The sequence below is a fragment of the Pinus tabuliformis genome, chromosome 1_2 (assembly GCF_031772625.1).
Source record: "Pinus tabuliformis cultivar Carrire ecotype Pingquan chromosome 1_2, CPIR1, whole genome shotgun sequence".
Classification (NCBI taxonomy): Eukaryota; Viridiplantae; Streptophyta; class Pinopsida; order Pinales; family Pinaceae; genus Pinus; species Pinus tabuliformis.
Genome location: NC_142298.1, coordinates 539,342,088 through 539,359,795, shown reverse-complemented (window position 1 = coordinate 539,359,795; position 17,708 = coordinate 539,342,088). Strand labels below are relative to the sequence as shown.

The following is a 17,708-nucleotide window of genomic DNA, read 5'->3' as shown; positions in this document are numbered from 1 at the left end:
CTAATGGCTCAAATTCATTTAGATCAAGGGATGAGAATAAATGTGCATTTAATTCTCACTTTCTGTTTTTTAACTCACCCATTAAATAAAGTACTCACATTGTACTTTATGTCTAAAGTCACTTTTCACTTTATAATTTAACATTGACTTTACCACGTATAAAGTCACACTTAGGAAAATAATTATTTTGGACACTTTTCCCTAGGTAGAGACTAACCCATGGGAAACCACTTGTCCAAGGTACATTAAAATTCCACAACCTTAAGGGGGTATCCACTGCTATATCATTCACATCATACTCTCATTCCCTGGAGCCCCGAGCAGTTAAATAAAAGAAAAATCAATCAAAGGAAAAAGGCATATGAAGAAGGGTGGAAAAACAAAGGTTGGAGTAACTCATGTACCATGATTGCACCCTCCTTCATCTATACACCCAAGTGTGGGCTTCCCTCATCATACCTACCATTGTACCATGGCATGTGGCTTGGAGCCTTTCCCCTGATACGCCATTCTGTTTCATCATTATATCACATGACACCATGGACCTGTCACTCCCTTGGAGGTTGAAACCACCTGTAGGGTCCTTGATTAACCTCCTTGAACTTCGAGACATCGGTACACTCTAAAGCCCATTATGGAAGGGCATGCCACTGTGAAAATTTCTAACATGAAATTCTACTGCAGTAACTGATTTATTTCTCCTACTTAGTTTCCACAATAAGTTATTTACAAAACCCTTCAGTAAACATTAAAATAAATTCTACTACAGTTATCACATAATAACATAGAGAAAATAACAGTGATATACAAGCACAAGAATCAATCACATCAACATAGTTATTTTTGGACAATTGTCCCCGGAAAAACCTAATGCGGGAAAACTGGTGCAGCGGATGAGGGTTTATATATTAATCTTCAACAACAATCTCTTTACAAGGAACGACTCTACAAAATATTGAGATACTTCTAAGAGAAAACACCTGAGATAATTTTCCTTCTCTCCCAAAGAAGTTCTGACACCCTGGAGACCCTCTATCCTCCTCTCCGTCACTCACTCCTGCGTGAGGACTGCGTCTCCAGCTGTGCTGTCTCACTGACCTTCCCTTTGCTTTGTCTCTCAGATGCTCTGCGTCACCTCTTCCTCAGTACTTGACTGATGCTGATACCCTCCTCTTCCTTCACCCTGGAACTCTCCCTTTGAAATCGAACTCCTTCTCCTTGAGAATCGATTTCCCTCGGGTTACGAAGTATTTTCCCGGTGTGTCTCCAAATGACTCTCAAGTTTTCTCTTATACTTCCTGTTGATGAATCAACGACCGAGATTAAGTTTCTAATCAATGGCTAAGATTAAAATAGACTTGATCCTCGTCTCTTAGAAGCTTCTCACCCATATCTTTATTAATACCCATTAATATTTTTATTTTCCTAAGTTTAGACTTAGGAACCCATTAAAAATATTAATTATTTTAATAACTCCTCATCCGGGCGGAATTTCTCCAAACGGTTTCTGGGTCTTGGAGATCTCATGTGTTCTAACCCCTCCACAAAATTTCGAAGCTAAAGCACATCCGATGCTACCCAAAATCAACAACCACTATGAAGTGTCCACTTGGTTCCATGATTTGTAAGCTCATTTGCTCTATCGCACTAATGAATTGTTGTACTAGAAAGTGAGGAGACACATTGGATCTTATACATGGTTGCAAGTGGGTCTTCATCTTGGGGTTTGGTCTCCCTATATGGGGTCCAAGCCCTCCAGAGGGTTATATTGGCATTTATATGTTGATTTTTGGTAACATCAGATGTGCTCTAGACATGAAAATTGGTGGAGAGGCTAAGACACATAAGATCTCTAAGAACCAAAAATCGTTTGGGGAAATTCCACCCGGATGTAGAGATATTAAAATAATTAATATTTTTAATGGGGTTCCTAAGTCTAAACTTAGGAGAATTAAAATATTAATGTGTATTAATATAAAATGGGTGAGTAAGTTCTGAATGACGAGTATCAAGCCAAATCTAATCTTAGTCGTTGATTAGGGACTTAATTTCGGTCGTTGAATCGTCAACAGGAAAAGTATAAGAGGAGGCTTGAGGGTCAGTTGGAGATACACCAAGTTGAACAAGAATTCGATTTTCTAGGGTAGGGTTTGCTGAGAGATCGAGTTAGTGATCTATTGCAGCAAGGGGCAGTTCGACAGAAGGCCGAGAATACATATCAGAGAGGCAGAGAAAGTGCTGGAGAGACAACACAAAGCCTTGGAAGGTTGACATAAAGGCAGCCAAGACTAACGCAGAGGTTGAGTGGGCCAACACAGAAGACGCAGAGGGCCAAGACGCTGACATAGTAGAGTCTGTGCAGAGGCTAGCAAAGCTGACGCTGGGCTGAAGAGGCAGTGCTGAGGGATTTTCGTGGGATAGACTCGGAGCTGAGAGGTAGACACAGAGCAAAAAGGGTGATGCAGTTCCAGAGAGAAGCTTGGATTAGCTTTCGCTGTCTAGCTAAGGAACTGCCAAAGTTGTTGTGGGATCAATCATCCAGTTGCTGAACAATCAGAATATCTGTTTCCGAGGAGAGGTACTTCTGCCAAGGAAATTCTCTGAAGGGTAATCCATTTCTGGCACCCTAGTTTTATTCAAAAAATTGCATAATAATAAAACCCTCATATCTGTTGCATTGTTTTTCCCGCATTGGGTTTTTCCGGAGATAATTGTCCAAAAATAATGGCGTCCCTTGTGTGATTGTCTCAGTTATTTTAGTTACTGATCTGTATATGAGTTTTTTCCCCAAAGAAAAAATCGAACTTGTTATTAAAGCAATAAAAAGTTACATAGTATATGCATTTAAGCATTCAGTAAACTGTATGTTTTTCACCAAAACATACAGTTGATCTGAGATGGTCTGACAAAAAACCTCTTACTCTTCCATCTCAATGTGCAAGTATGGTCGTTGAACCAATTCCTGGGCCTCCTCATAGAGGAAAACAACCCAAACAAGAGTATGGTCAGCAGTCTGTCATCAAGGCATAAAAGCAAAATAACAAAAACAAAAACTGTCTCAATGTGCAAGAATGAACGCTGAACCAATTCCTGGGCCTCTTCATAGAGGAAAACAACCGAAACAGGAGTATGGTCAGCAAACTGCCATCAAGGCATAACATCACATAACAAAACTGATTTTTCTGTTCCAGGTCCCTATTTTTTACATAGAAATAAAGTTTGTGCATCCAAACAAAAGACATATTAACAAAAAAGAAAAAAACATAAATAAAAGCTAGTTGAAACTTTGATTCTGTATTTGGTCTCAAAAAGGAGGCTGATCCGACACACGGATCTCTTCAAACATAGACTCTTCTGCAGTCCTGCTGTTCCGTTCGCTGTAAATATGACATATTTTGATATCATTAAAAAACTGCTTAAGATATTTAGCTTCTTCTAACAAAGGAGATAGAATATAATTCTGACATCTGCTCTCGCCATTGAACCATTTGATAATATTCATAGAATCCCCAAAAATTTGAACCGAAAGAATGCCCAGGTGGGTGAGCCAACAGAGTAGGAGTTTTAACGCTTGAAGTTCAACATAATTATTGGATCCTTCACCCAGCCCTACTGAGGCTTTTAGGCTTCTATGTGCATTCATGTGTATCACCATGCCTGCCCCACATCTATTATTTTGATCGGATGCCCTGTCAAAATAAGCCCAAGGGATGTTTTCTCTGATTTGTTCCTCCCTTATTACCCTTGGGAGTGCTTCCCGGGTTGGCTCAGGTATACTTTCATAGATTGCAACACATTTGATAGCAATGTGCCTTGCTGAGGGAGTCAGATCCTTAAATATACTTCTGTTCTGGGCCAGCTAGATACCCCAGGATATAATAAGTGGTAGATTTCGCAGATTCCCTTCTGGAGAGTCCTTCCACCACTTTTGCCATACCTCTTTTAGGACTTCCCCTCCCATTTCTTACTGTTCTGTAGCAGCCTCCCAGTTTCCAACCATACTGCCCTAGTGAAAGGGCATTTTAGAAAAAGGTGTTGGATCAATTCTATATCATTTTTGCACAATGCACACCAGCCTGGACCCGACTTATATCTCTTCTGTAGTATGTCCCAAGTAGGAACTTTGTCCTAAGGATGCACCAAAAGAACATTCTTGCTTTTGTTGGGCATTTGAGCTTCCAAATATGATTCACCCACCATTCTGGATTCCCCCATCCCTTTTTTGACATAAGGAATTTGTATCCAAATTTTGGGGAATAAATGCCAGAAGGGGCATATGCCCACACGAGCCGGTCTGGTCGGTTTCTGAGCCTGACATTGGATCTTGACAGTTCCTTGGTGTAGTGATGCCACTCCTCCATCCATTGTTGGTCAAGGTTGAGGTCTGTCCCAAATAACCATGCTTGGCCCCATATTGTGGAATGGCCAACTTTTTCAATCTGGTTTAGATGGTGTATGCCTCTTGTTTCAAGCTGATTAATAATACTCGGGGATAGTGAAAAGCCTTCGTTGCATCCCACCCAAGGATCCTTCCCTATCCTTACTTGTTCTCCATTCCCAACCTACTAGGAGAGACCTTGCTCAATAATTTTGATAGCATCCAAAGTTGCTTTCCATACAACTGAAGATTTATCATTTTTCTTGTTTGGCTTCCTGATCCACTCATCCATGGGGGTGGGGTCGATATATTTTCGTTTGACCACTATTGTCCACAAATTTTCCATCATTAGTAGTCTCCATCCCAACTTTGCTGCCAAGGATGGTCCAAAAGCTGAAAGGTCTTTTATACCCCATCCCCCCCATTCCTTAGGTCTAGCCACCTTGTCCCAAGCCACCCAGGGAAGGACCAAATCCTCCTTAGAGCCAGCCCATAGAAATCTACTGCACACTCGCCTCACCCTTTCCAAAATTCCTTTCGGAACCCAGGTAAGCACCGCCCAGTATACAGGGATTGCCATTAATACAGATTTTATGAGGACTAATCTACCTGCTCTGGATAACCATTTGAAGCTCCAATGGTTGATCCTGGATTCGATTTTTGCCACCAACCAATACCAATCCTGTTTCCTGTACGAGTGTGGCTTTAGAAAGAACCCAAGATATTTGAAGTTGTTTGCCATCTTCCTATCTTCAAAGGGCAAATCCTCTGCTATATTTCTGATTTCCATCCTATTGAAACCTTCCAGAATTAATGAAGATTTTTCCTTATTGATACACACCCGTGGCTTGAGGAATAGGTCTAAAATTTGTTTTAAGGCCTTTGTTTCACTCCTTCTACCATTACTGAATAGAAGAATATCATCCACGAATAGCAAGTGAGTTATATATAGATTGACTACCACTTCTACTCCTTGAATGTCCCCTCTTCTCCTCGCTTCCAGTAACAATTGACTAAGTCCTTCTGCTGCTAAGAGGAAGAGAAGTGGGGATAGTGGACATCCTTGTCTCAATCCTCTTTGACTCTGGAAAAACGAGGATGCCACCCCGTTGATTAGGATAGCAAAACTAACATTGTTCAAACAACCCATAATCCAGTTTATAAAGCCAACTTGGAATCCCAGGTGAGTCAACAGCATTCGAAGATACATCCAACTGATCCGATCATAGGCTTTTGAGAGGTCGATTTTCACTACTGCGCCTTTCCTTTTACTTTTATTGATGCTGTGGATGGTTTCTTGAGCCACTCCTACTGCTTCATGTATCTGTCTGCCATCCAGGAATCCAAATTGTTCTTTTGAAATATTCCATGATAGGATTGGTTTCAATCTGACAGCTATAACTTTGGCAATTATTTTGTAGATGCAATTACAAAGTGATATCGGCCTAAAGTCCTCAAAAGATGAGGGATCCTCCTTTTTTGGGATTAGGGCTATGAAGGTGGCATTGAAAGGTTCATAAATCATCCCTTTTATCCTGGATTCTTCCACCACTTCGGTCAGTTCATTCCCAATTATCTCAAAAAAGTGTTGAAAGAGCTCCACAGTCCATCCATCCGGACCAGGGCTCTTATCCTTTGGCATTGACTTTAAGATTCCTTCAACCTCCCCTCTAGAGACTTCCCCCATGAGGTCTTCGTTTTCCTCTTCTCCCACATACCTAGGGAAAACCTGAGCTGTCCTAACCACCTCTGCTATTGACACTTCTGTGGGGGCTTTGAAAAGGTTTTTGAAATGGCTTCTTCCCATTAATGACAACTCCTCAAAAGAGTTGGCCTACCTTCCATCCTTTGATTTTAAGGACCAAATGGTATTTGAGTTTTTCCTTCCTTTTGCATAATTTTGGAAAAATTTTGTGTTTTCGTCCCCAGCCCTCAGCCAAATAGCCCTGCTTTTCAGTCGCCACTGTTCTTCTCTTATTAATAGATTTTTTTTGTGCTGTGACTCCAACATCTTGATCCTATCTCTTTTGTCTACTATTTCATATCCATCTTCTTCTGGACATTCAAGTTGATCGAGTTCCAACCCAATCTGCTTTAGTTCTTCTTCTTTAACTTTCTTCTCTCTGGCCCATTCAACTGTTGCCTTCTTTAATCGTTTTAGGTTTTCCATAAAGAAGAAAGCTTTTCCTCCATTCTCACTTGGGTCCACTGGTCTCCATGTTTTTTTGAAAAGTATGTTATATGAGTCCTCCAAAAGCCAGGCTGGATTGAATTTGAATGGCGCAGCCGGCTTTCTATTAGGCCCTTTCATTTCAAGTAGAACAACTAAATGATTAGAGTCGCCTCCTTCTCCTACCCAATGTCTAAATACTGGAATCATGACCACTACCTCTTCTCTCAAGAGAAACCTATCCAACCTCTTGGCCACCCTATCTGCCCTTGTTCTCCTGTTCCTCCAGGTAGGTCTAGGTTTCAACAAGTTGATATCCATCAACTTCCTTTCTCTGATTTTATTGGAGAAGAAATCAGAGAGAGGGTCAACATGTGCCGATGGTCCCCAGGTTTCAGAAATTCCCAAAGAAAAGTTTAAGTCTCCTCCAATCACCAGGTTCGATTTATCCATGAAAGACTTTGAGCAGAGGTTATTCCAGAAAGAGACTATCCTGGCAAGGGCCATAGATGTTAAGGATCAAAAGATTTGTACACAGCTCCAAGGAATAGACTTCTACTCCTAGGGCATGGTCCAGACCCCATGAATTAATAACCTTAAGTCTTCCTTCCTTCACTCTTAATGCCAACCCCCCTGATCTACCTTTTGCATCCAATGCCTGGAAATGCCATCCAGGCAAAATTTTCAACAGGGCTTTTGTAACCTCTACTCCAGCACCCAGAGTCTCTTGCAAGAGTAGTACATCTGGGTTGTAATTATTGATCAACACTTTCAGGGCCAGTTTTTTAGGAACACTGGGTAAACCTCTACAGTTAAAAGACATAATGATCATTGAGAAACCACAGGGGGGTTCTGCGCTGCTCTAAGCACCCCTAAAATGGATAGCTACTTACCATCCGCAATGTCTATCTTAGCTCTCTGTTGAGCCTTGGATAGATTTGATTTCCTCCCTCTAGTCTTTCGAGACCCTCATGATATGGTTGCATGCCCAAACCGCCCACTGCCTCCCAAGGAGGGGTTTTTTTCACGGGGTCTAAGATTGTAATGAGGGTTTACTAAAAGGGTTTCTGCCAATCCATCGGCTTCTTCACCCATCCCAGGGCTTTGGTTCAGATGTAATTCGGGGATTGAGGTGATTATACTATCCAATTGTTCACATACAGTGTTAACATGAATATTATCATAGTTCATTGGCCTGGAAGGACCAAGCTCGGATAATGAAATAATCAAAGATTGAACAAGAGAAAGGATGGAAGGGTTAGGTTCCAAAGCCGTACCCTCTGGCTGATGAGCAGGGCCCCTCCTAGTATCTTCTGCTGGCACTGTTCTATTCGATGTTCTTCCTCCTGAACTTCCATTTTCTCCATTGGGTCCTCCTACATCCTGTCGACTTCCATCTGATCCTCCCCCGAGCCTGGAGTCTCCTTGTTCCATTTTCTCTCCCCATCTGCTCCTTTCCCTCCCCCTTCCTTTCTCTGCCTCCTTCTTCGCCTAAATCCCAGGGGGCATTCCCTTGCTAGATGTCCGTATTTATGACATCTATGACATCTAAAGGGCAGGTGTTCATAATCTAGCATCTGGGTGTAGGAGAAATCCTTATATTGCAAATTAATTTCTTCCGCCAGCCCTTCCCGGGGGTTTAAACTTACCAGTATTCTAGCCATCCCTTGATCTCTAGTTTGCAAGAATGACATATAAGCTTCCATGAATCGACCTAGATGGTTCCCAATTGCCCTAAAAACATAATCGAACCACAAAAATGGTGGGAGCCCAGGCATACGAACCCACACAGGAGATTCATCCACCTTTTCTCGCTGTGCATCAAACAAAGGGTTCCATTTTTTGAATAAGATCGAGTGTCTCCCGAAACTCCAGTTCCTTCCCAAAACCCATTCCACAGTTTCAATCTTCTCGAATTTTATCATAAACCATCCTTTTGCAAGAGATGAGACCACAAAAGACTTATCTGGCGCCTCCTGCCAGTTTTTCACTGTCCATTCTTGAATATAGTTGGCTGAATATTTCTTCCCTTTTTCTCGGCCAACCAGGGTTAATTCTGAGACCTCCATGGCCTTGTCGATTTGTACATCCATCCCAAGAACCAAGTTTGCGACTACCTCAGTCCTCTTTATTATCTTGTGTTTTTTCCTCTTTTCCCCAGCCTGCCGATACCGAACCCCTTCCCCCTGTCCTGTGTGGTTTCTTCCGCATTGACTGCAGCTTCTTGGAGTGTTCCAGAACGCCCCTCCTTCCTGAATATTCTGAGTCCGTCGAAAACCTTCCTTCCTCTTGGGTTATCGCCCCAGCCCCTAGAAAAGTCTCCCTTCCTCCTGTTAGCCCTTCCGCCTCTGAGTAGCCCTCCCTTCCTTCCCTATTCCCACCGCCTTCCAGACGCCTGTCTGTTCCTTCCCTTGTCCTAGCAACCCTGCATGTGAGTCATTCCAAAAAATTTCTCTGCTTCCCACATTGAGAGGGCTTCTGCATGAATGGATATTGTTCAGCTGAAACCCTTTCCCTCCCTCTTCTGGCTCCAAATCTTCCACCAGGAAGGAATGTAGGTCTTCTTGACCCTTAAATCCACAGCTAATGACTATGTCCTCTAAACCCCCGAAGTAAAAATCTTTAGGCGAGCAGGGAACACTGTTACTTACTTGAATAATCACGTTTTCCACCGCACAATGCCGAGAAGGTAAAGATGTCTGCCTCCCTTGCAGCTCTTGCCCCTCCCAATTCTCCAAATAGGTTAGGCCTAGGCTTTCCTCTAGAAGTCCTAGGGATTTGCTTTGTTTCCGACTCACACCCGAGCCACCTTTCTTCCTTCCTAGCTATCCAGCTAGACAAATATACCTCTCTATGTTTTGATCCGTGACCTCCAGCCCCCAAACCGACAGAATGTCCTCAGGCTCGGGGTCTAGATCAACTACTTCTCTTTGTTTGACCATCTTCCACCCTATAGACTGTTGTTAACAGGTTACCACAGAAACCGGCTGCCTGAGCTTCAACCATAGGTGCGTGTTGAAGGATGGAGACGACAGTGCAGCGTAAAACCGAAGTGTTCTCTGTTACTCCGTTCTCCATCCTCTGGTCTCCCCTAAGCCCCATTGGCATGGTTCCCGAGACATCAACCTCTCTGCATGTCGGCCTCCACCCACCTTCCCATTCCTGACAAGCTATACCTCGCTGTGCCAGCTGTGATCACCGTACCCCCCTTCCTATCACTGTCTCAGCCCTATAGAGACCCTCGCCATAGTTAGAGTTTCCTGCTTGGTTCTTCACCTTGCCCTCTGTCGATCTGTATATGAGTTAAGGCTGCATTTGTGTTTATTTCGGTATTTATTTTTATAAATAACTTGTTAATGGAAAGAACAAGTAGGAGATAATAAACTAGATAATGCAGTAGGGATTTCTGATGTGTCAGACTTAGAAATTTCAACATGGTATCAAAGGGGTGCAGATCACAGGAGGACTAAAGGCACCAACAGAAATCTGAAATTTGCAACAGTAGCAGCTGTCTCGAGAGACAACGCTGTTCTAGCACAGAAACAGCTAGAGAAGAAGTGACACAGAGCCTGCGTCAGCATTTCAAGCCAGGAGTACGGCTAGCGCAGAGGGGCAGATCAGACCTACACAGTGCCTGATCATCTTTCTCAGCTAGGAAGGATCGACGTTGTGGCCAGAAGGAGCAGATTCAGCCTTTGTCGGGATTACGCAAAGCCTGAAGGGCTCAGTTTCTTCATTTGCCGGGGCTTGGGGAGCTGTGGGCATATTGTGATTTGAGGAGCTGGTGGGACCTTGGTTCTGTCGAAGCAAAACAGTGTCTAAGGAGTGGAGCCAAGGTAGAGGGAATCACTACCTCGATGGATTTCTAGCAAAGGAATCCAGATCCGAGTTGCAGTTGCAAGGAGGATTGGAGAGAAGTAGTTCGATAGTTGGCCAGAGGATTTCCAGAAGGGAAATCAAGACTTAGAGGGAGTTTTCCAGGAGGGGAGTCGAGACTTAGAGGGAGTCCAAAAGAGGAGCTGAAATGGTAGTGAACGGATTAAGGGATTAGGATAGGTTGGATGGGGCTTCCAACTTTGTCATCTGGAAGGACAGGATCCTGGCAGTCCTGGACATACATTGCATTAAGGACTTTGCCTTGAAAACCGTGGCTATCCTAGTTGACCTAGCTGAGAATGAGAAGTATGGGGATGCAATAGCAAGGGTGAAGTGTATGGGGATGCAATGGCAAGGGTGAAGTGCATGATCCTAGACGGGGGCAAAGATCATGTCATACCACATATTGCTGAGAAGAACAAAACAAAGGAGATGTGGGACACCTTGACCACCTTATACCAGGGCTCTTTCGTGCAGCAGAAGATGCTATTGGAGAATCGGTTGTGGTCATATTAGATGCAGAAGGGAGAGCAAATAGATCCATTCCTTCTCGAGTTGCAGGAGATTCGCAACCAACTTACTTCCGTGGGGTCTGCACTGAATCTAAAGTTTATGGTCAACAATGCCCTGAATACAGTCTTCGAGGAGTGGGAGACATTTGTCTAAGGTATTTTGGGCAGGGCTACTCTTCTCGGTTGAGAAGAAATGTGGGCAGCTCTTCGACAGGAAGAGATAAGGAGGATGACCAAGGTGGGGAGTAGTGGTAAGGGAGCTCGACTCAAGAAAGAGGAGGAGGAGGATGCGGCTCTAGCATTTGCGAGACATCAAGGGAAGAGGAAGAAGAAGGACATCTCCAAGGTTAAGTGCTTCCATTGTGGGGAGCTGGGACATTATGCATCCCAGGAAGAAAAACAAGGGAGAGGATTCCGATTCAAAGGCAACTCCAGCTAAGGCGGAGAAAGAGGTCGAGACAGATGACGATTATGCCATGAGTGCTCATGCGCCTCTAGAGAAGAGGTGGGGAGACATCGAGTTGTAGTAAGGAGGATTACATACCAAGGGCTAGGATCCTTGAGGTGCCCAAACTGTTGGATCACATCCGACTATAGGAACCCTTAACGATAGTAGCATGAGGACAGGTGTCGGGTGGAGCAAAGTGTGGTGGAGCAGCAAGGCAGAGCTAGAGTGCAAAGTTCTGTAGTAGCACAGTAGAGGTTGCAGCAGTGTGAGAGGCACAAAAAAGGCTGCAGCAGCGCTGTGGTAGCAGAGGGAGCATGGGTTAGTAGCAGAGGCAGCTTCAGTTTCACGAGGCTTCTAGACTGACTGGGATGTCAGTATTTGGGAGAAGTCAGTTACTTACTTCTCGGTAACTGAGTTGCAGTGCAACAGTTAGCAGTGGTAGTGCTAGGAGCAACATGGGAAACATGTTGAGAGGAAGCTGTAGTACAAATGTAGCAGTGGCAGTGTTACAGGCAGCAGTATAGGGAGCAACAGTGCAGGAGATGTGAGGCAACAGGCCAAGCATCAGCACAAGTACCGATGTGGAGGATCAACGTGATGTTTTTGTGGTGAAGCATTACTAGAGCACATTCCCCGCTAAGAGGGAGTGTTGATTTTTGGTAGCATCGGATGTGCTCTAGCCATGAAAATTGGTGGAGAGGCTAAGGCACATAAGATCTCCAAGACCCAGAAATTGTTTGGGGAAATTCCACCCGGATGGAGAGATATTAAAATAATTAATATTTTTAATGAGTTTCCTAAGTCTAAACTTAGGAAAATTAAAATATTAATGTGTATTAGTATAAAATGGGTGATAAAGTTCTAAATGATGAGGATCAAGCCAAATCTAATCTTAGCTGTTGATTAGGGACTTAATTTCGGCCGTTGAATCATCAACAGGAAAAGTATAAGAGGAGGCTTGAGGGTCAGTTAGAGATACACCAAGTTGATCAAGAATCAATTTTCTAGGGCAGGGTTTGTTGAGAAATCGAGTTAGTGATCTGTTGCAGCGAGGAGCAGTTCGGCAGAAGGTTGAGAATACATATCAGAGAGGCAAAGAAAGTGCCGGAGAGACAACGCAGAGCCTTGGAAGGCTGATGCAGAGGCAGCCAGGATTGACGTAGAGGCTAAGTGGGCCAATACAAAAGACGCAAAGGGCCAAGAGGTTGACGCAAAAGGCCAAGAGGTTGACGCAGAGGAAGTAGAGGTTGCGTAGAGGCTAGCAGAGTTGACGTTGGGTTGAAGAGGCAGCGTTGAGGGATTTTCGTGGGGCAGACTAGGAGCTAAGAGGCAGACACAAAGCAAAAAAGGGTGACAGTTCCAAAGAGAAGCTTGGATTAGCTTTCGCTGTCCAGCTAAGGAACTGTCAAAGTTGCTGGGGGGATCAATCATCCGGTTGCTGACGAGCCGGAATATCTATCTCTGAGGAGAGGTACTTCTGCCAAGGAAATTCTCTAAAGGGTGAGCCATTTTTGGCACCCTAGTTGTATTTAAAAAACTGCATAATAATAAAACCCTCATATCTGTTGCACCGGTTTTCCCGCATTGGGTTTTTCCAGGGACAATTGCCCAAAAATAACAGTGTCCCTTGTGTGATTATCTCAGTTATTTCAGTTGCTAATCTGTATATGAGTTAAGGTTGCATTTGTGTTTATTTCGGTATTTATATCTATAAATAACTTGTTAACGGAAAGAACAAGTAGGAGATAATAAAGCAGATAATGCAATAGGGATTTCTGATGTGTCAGACTTAGAAATTTCAACATTATAGGGTATGCGTTGAGAGCCATGGGCCTCCACTATAGTAGAGAGTAGATTTCCATGCCATGAGATTCTTCAATACCATTACTTACTTGCTCGTGTCCCACTTATTTGATAATGATGATGCAGCTGGACCACTTTGCCCAGTCGACTACACACTAGCACCACACACTTGGCAGTTGATCCAGGGCCTAGATGGGGTTTTGTCTCACCATGGGAGATAAGGGAGGGCTTGCATCATTGTTCCAGCCCTTGTAGATGGGATACATGCTTGTCCAATTCAATTGGAGACCAATGAGGATGATTTTGTGCCCCCACAACCATTTAGGGGCACCACATGTCATTTGCTTGGAGATTAAGGGGCCATCCCCTTCATCACTATTTTTGGAGCCCTTCTATTCATTTTGGCAGATGTTGGACTTCATTTGGCCTTCCAACGACCCTCTTCGCTACTTATTTATCATTTTGGCCCTCTTGAGAGGCTAATTATTCTTATTGTGGAGCTATTTGGTGTAAAAATCTCACTATTGAAATTTTTATTGCAGCAACTGGAATCAATTCTTCTAACTTTAAATTAATTATGTAGTTTATTGATATGGCAACAACGAATTAATCACATTGCAATCTCCACAAAGAAAATACCATGGAAAATAAAAGTGCTGGAAACTGAGAAATGCTAGCACACACATAAAAATGACACCATTATTTTTGGAAAAAAAGTCCCCAGAAAAACCCAATGGGGGAAAACAAGTGCAACAGTTGAGGGTTTTATTATTAAGCAGCAATGAGAAATTCTGAGTATAATCTCTGGATGCCCAACTGGCTATCCAATCAACAAAATAATTTGGCCAAAATATCTGAGGCAAATACCTCAACACCACCCCTAACTCAGCTTCGACAACTAGCAAATATAGTTGCTCGTACAACCTCTGCGCAGTGCTTGCACAAGCTCTACTCGCTATGCCCCAGAACTGCTAGAAAGATGAATTCCTGGATGACTCTACCTTTGGAAGTGACTCGCTTGGCCTCTTGGAGATTTTTCAGACCAACTACAACTGAATCACCCTTCCCTTTAGCAAAATCGAACTCCCTCTGAAGCTTTATGCGCAACCTCTCTAGGAATTGTGGCCCTTTTGCTGTTGACTCTTCGGAATTGGAAAGCTTCCTCCAGACTCACTTTCTTTGCCCCTTTGACACCTGCTACTCACCCACTAGCTCGATCTCCACTGCTGAATCATTCTTGCTACTGGAAACTCGACTTGCCTGGGCAACTAAGTATTTGTATTGGTGTGTTCTCCATCTACCCATCAACCTCTTCTTATAATCTCCAGTTGGGACTCCAACGACCACGATTAAAACTTAATCGATGTTTGAGATCATTTCCAAGTCGATTCGTGTGAGTTTCTAGATGATTCACACCTTTCTCAATTAATTGCTGTTAATTAATCATTTTCCCTAAGTTAGACTTAGGAAAAAATTAATTACTTATTAATTAACTTAATTAAGGCATCTCTAGGTGGAATTTCCAAAAACTATTTTTGGGTTTTGGAGAACTCATGGGTTTTAGCCTCTCCACAAAGTCTTGAGACTAGAACACTATCCAATGATTCAAAAACTAACATTTGGCGGGCTTGTCACCAAAATGATGTTATTTTGCACATTATTTTTATTCGAGGGGCATTATTAGGCACAATTAGGCCATTTGAATCCCTTGGAGGATCATATAAATATGAGAGAGGTTCATTTGATCTCTCATCATCACTTGGATTTGGGATATATCTTTCTAAATATTTCGGACTTGCAATTTGTGGAATGATTTGGATGATTAAATGCATTTTGATGTGTGGAATATTTTCGCTATCTCTCTTGGAGCTTCTATTTGGCAAGTTTATGGATGGATATACTCTTTTTGTCATGTAAGTGCTCTTTTCATGCAAATTTCATAATGTTTCATGTCTAATGTATGGAATGTTATGTCATGATTTTACTTGTGCCCTAAAAATTAATGCAAATTTATGAAACACTTGTAATCTTGGCTCGTTGCATATGTTATTCATCTTGGAAAGAAGAACGAATTTTCCTAGGGGTAGGTTGTGCACCTTTTACCTTGAAACTCCATCAAATATTGCATATCGAAGTATAAAAGTCTAAAGTTGTTGTGAAGCTGCATCCACAAAGAGCATAGCTGCTTCTTTAGGCCTCCTTGAAGAGCAAAGTTCCTAAATCTTAATCATTTTGACTCCAATCTTCCCAATAGCCAGGCATTGGTCCTAGATCCTTGGTGATGACATTAACTTAACGAAATATCATTCTTTCACCTCTTTTCTTCATACCCTGAGGATAAGGAGATTTTCTAGGGCTTGGTGCGAAATTTTAGGGAGAAGGAATTTTAGGATTTCGTCCAGGCAGGTTTCTTCATTTATGTCCTCCTCTAGGCATCCTCCAATGTTGAGCGAATTCCAATGGTGGAATTTGAAATAAATTGATGCCTTAGCTATCACATCAAGAGGGAACCCTTGAAGCTACTTTGACTTGGGGATTTCTTGAAGGTTTGCACTTTGTAGTTCATCATTCAAAACCTTTTCTCTTACCTATTGGTGATCATTGGATGAGCCTTTACCATGGTATATCTCTCAAACCTTGGTCTCTTATAGTATTTCTCTCAAGGGGTTTTTTGTGGAAAGTCACCCTAGCTTCTCCCAAAGCTCACACTTTAATTGAATCTTTCCATTGAATGAGCCATCCTTGCCTCACTTTGAACCCTAGTATAAACACATCAATCACAAGTGAGGGATTTTGTAAGTTTTGATCTTAGGCATTCCTTCATAGGTCTTTCTTAGGGAGCCTTTCAACTTTTCTTTAAGCATTTGAACCATTAATTGAGCCTCTCCTTTGAATGGGCCTTGGAAATCACATTATACCTTGCCATTGATCCTATCATTCAAGTGATTTTCTCCATATCGGGACTCCCATCGGTGAAAATCCATAAAGAGTAGAGGACATCGATTGAGGTGACAGTGGGTCCTTGTCTTGTTGTTGCCATTTGGTCTAGTAGTTGTCCGTTAGGTACTCCTCCTAGGGCCCCAACTAGATTGAGTGGTAACATGCTGCACATGCACCTCGGTACTCTCGATGCAGTAAATTAATGCTTGGTGTTCTCTTATATTAGATGCAAATCCCTTGGTGCTTAAAATATCTTGAGTGAATATGGATCTACACCTAAGTGTGCACATATTTATTAATTAATGTTTGGTGTTTTTTTCTTGAATTTTCTTTTTTACATCATGGATTTTTTTAAAAATATTTTTGTTTATGAACACAGAAGCTGCACATCTCATCCATATTAGTCTTAAAAAAAAAATTAAATATTATATTGGGTCGAATTATGCCCATTTTCATGCCATTGTTAGGCATGGACATTACACATCACCCTCATATTGGGTTGTAGAATGCGCCTTGCTTCTCTGGTTGCAATTAATTAATGCTTGGTATCCTTCTTAATTAATTATTATTTTATATTACATTTTTTTTATGCGCACATCTATACTGGATCACCACTTTTTCTTTTTTAAATATCAAATTGGGCCGACTTACGCCACATGTTATGTCATTGTGAAGCATTGACATTACACATCTCCCTCATATTGGGCTATAGAATGCACCTCACTTCTATCAGTGCAATAGAGAGAACTAATTTTTAAAAGTTGCAGCATACATAAAACAACCACAAGAAAAGTTAAATACTTACAGCTAGGAGATTTGGTCTAGTGTTCAGATTGATATCACTTTTGCAGCTGATAAATCTGATTGTCTCCCATATCCAAGAGAATGAAATGCATGCCAGAGTTCATCAATATGAGAGGTAAATCCACATGCAGGTGATGGGTAGCAGCTCTGAGTCCTGACTGATGACAACCTTGATCAGAGTGATATGCAGAATCCTACAACAAGAAATTCCTTAGAATATGCTGAAACGAGGAGATAAAAAATGCATGCTAGCAATCTTAAACAGAAATAAACTTTTGAAACTGGAATCCACTAGCATACCAAGCCAATATCAGTCCTTGACACTGAGAGATGCCCATATTCCGCTGATATTGGGAGACTTCTGTAAGGCATGCTTAGGCTGAAATAACTCTTCAAACTGGACACATACCAATCAGAAATTAATAAAAGAGGAATTCCTATTTTATTTTATTTAGAGCTGTTTGAAAACTTAATTCAATATGTCCAATCTCTACTTCATTATAATGTGTAAAATGAGATTACTGTAGGCATATAATCGTAGATGAAAAATAGGCAAGCGTTGGAAGTGGGAAATGCATTTTTGTTAGTATAATCTAATATCAACCAAATTCAAATTTAAACGGGATGCTTCATAAAAATTTATTTCCAACTCTTTTAAAAGACTAGAAATTTACCTAAATTTATTTTACTTAAAAATAAATGGACAGATGACCCTAGAAAGACTCTATTCTTATGTCCCCTGGAGATTGGCAAGTCAAAATCGTAATTAAAGTACAT

The 17,708-nt window shown here is 42.0% G+C and overlaps 1 protein-coding gene across 12 annotated transcripts in view; it reads right to left on the bottom strand.

Moving 5' to 3' along the window:
- The window catches only part of ICS2 (isochorismate synthase 2), a 349,138-nt gene that overhangs the window by 24,194 nt on the left and 307,236 nt on the right, over nucleotides 1–17,708 (bottom strand). For all 12 annotated transcript variants that reach the window (XM_089395535.1, XM_089395526.1, XM_089395525.1 and 9 more), the window contains 2 exons: nucleotides 17,232–17,328; nucleotides 16,933–17,125 (listed from right to left, as the gene is read on the bottom strand). Coding sequence is in view for 11 of the 12 variants with exons in the window: in XM_089395526.1 (XP_089251652.1) it covers nucleotides 17,242–17,328 (87 nt within the window). In the remaining variant the exon portion in view is untranslated. The remainder of the gene's footprint in view (nucleotides 1–16,932; nucleotides 17,126–17,231; nucleotides 17,329–17,708) is intronic.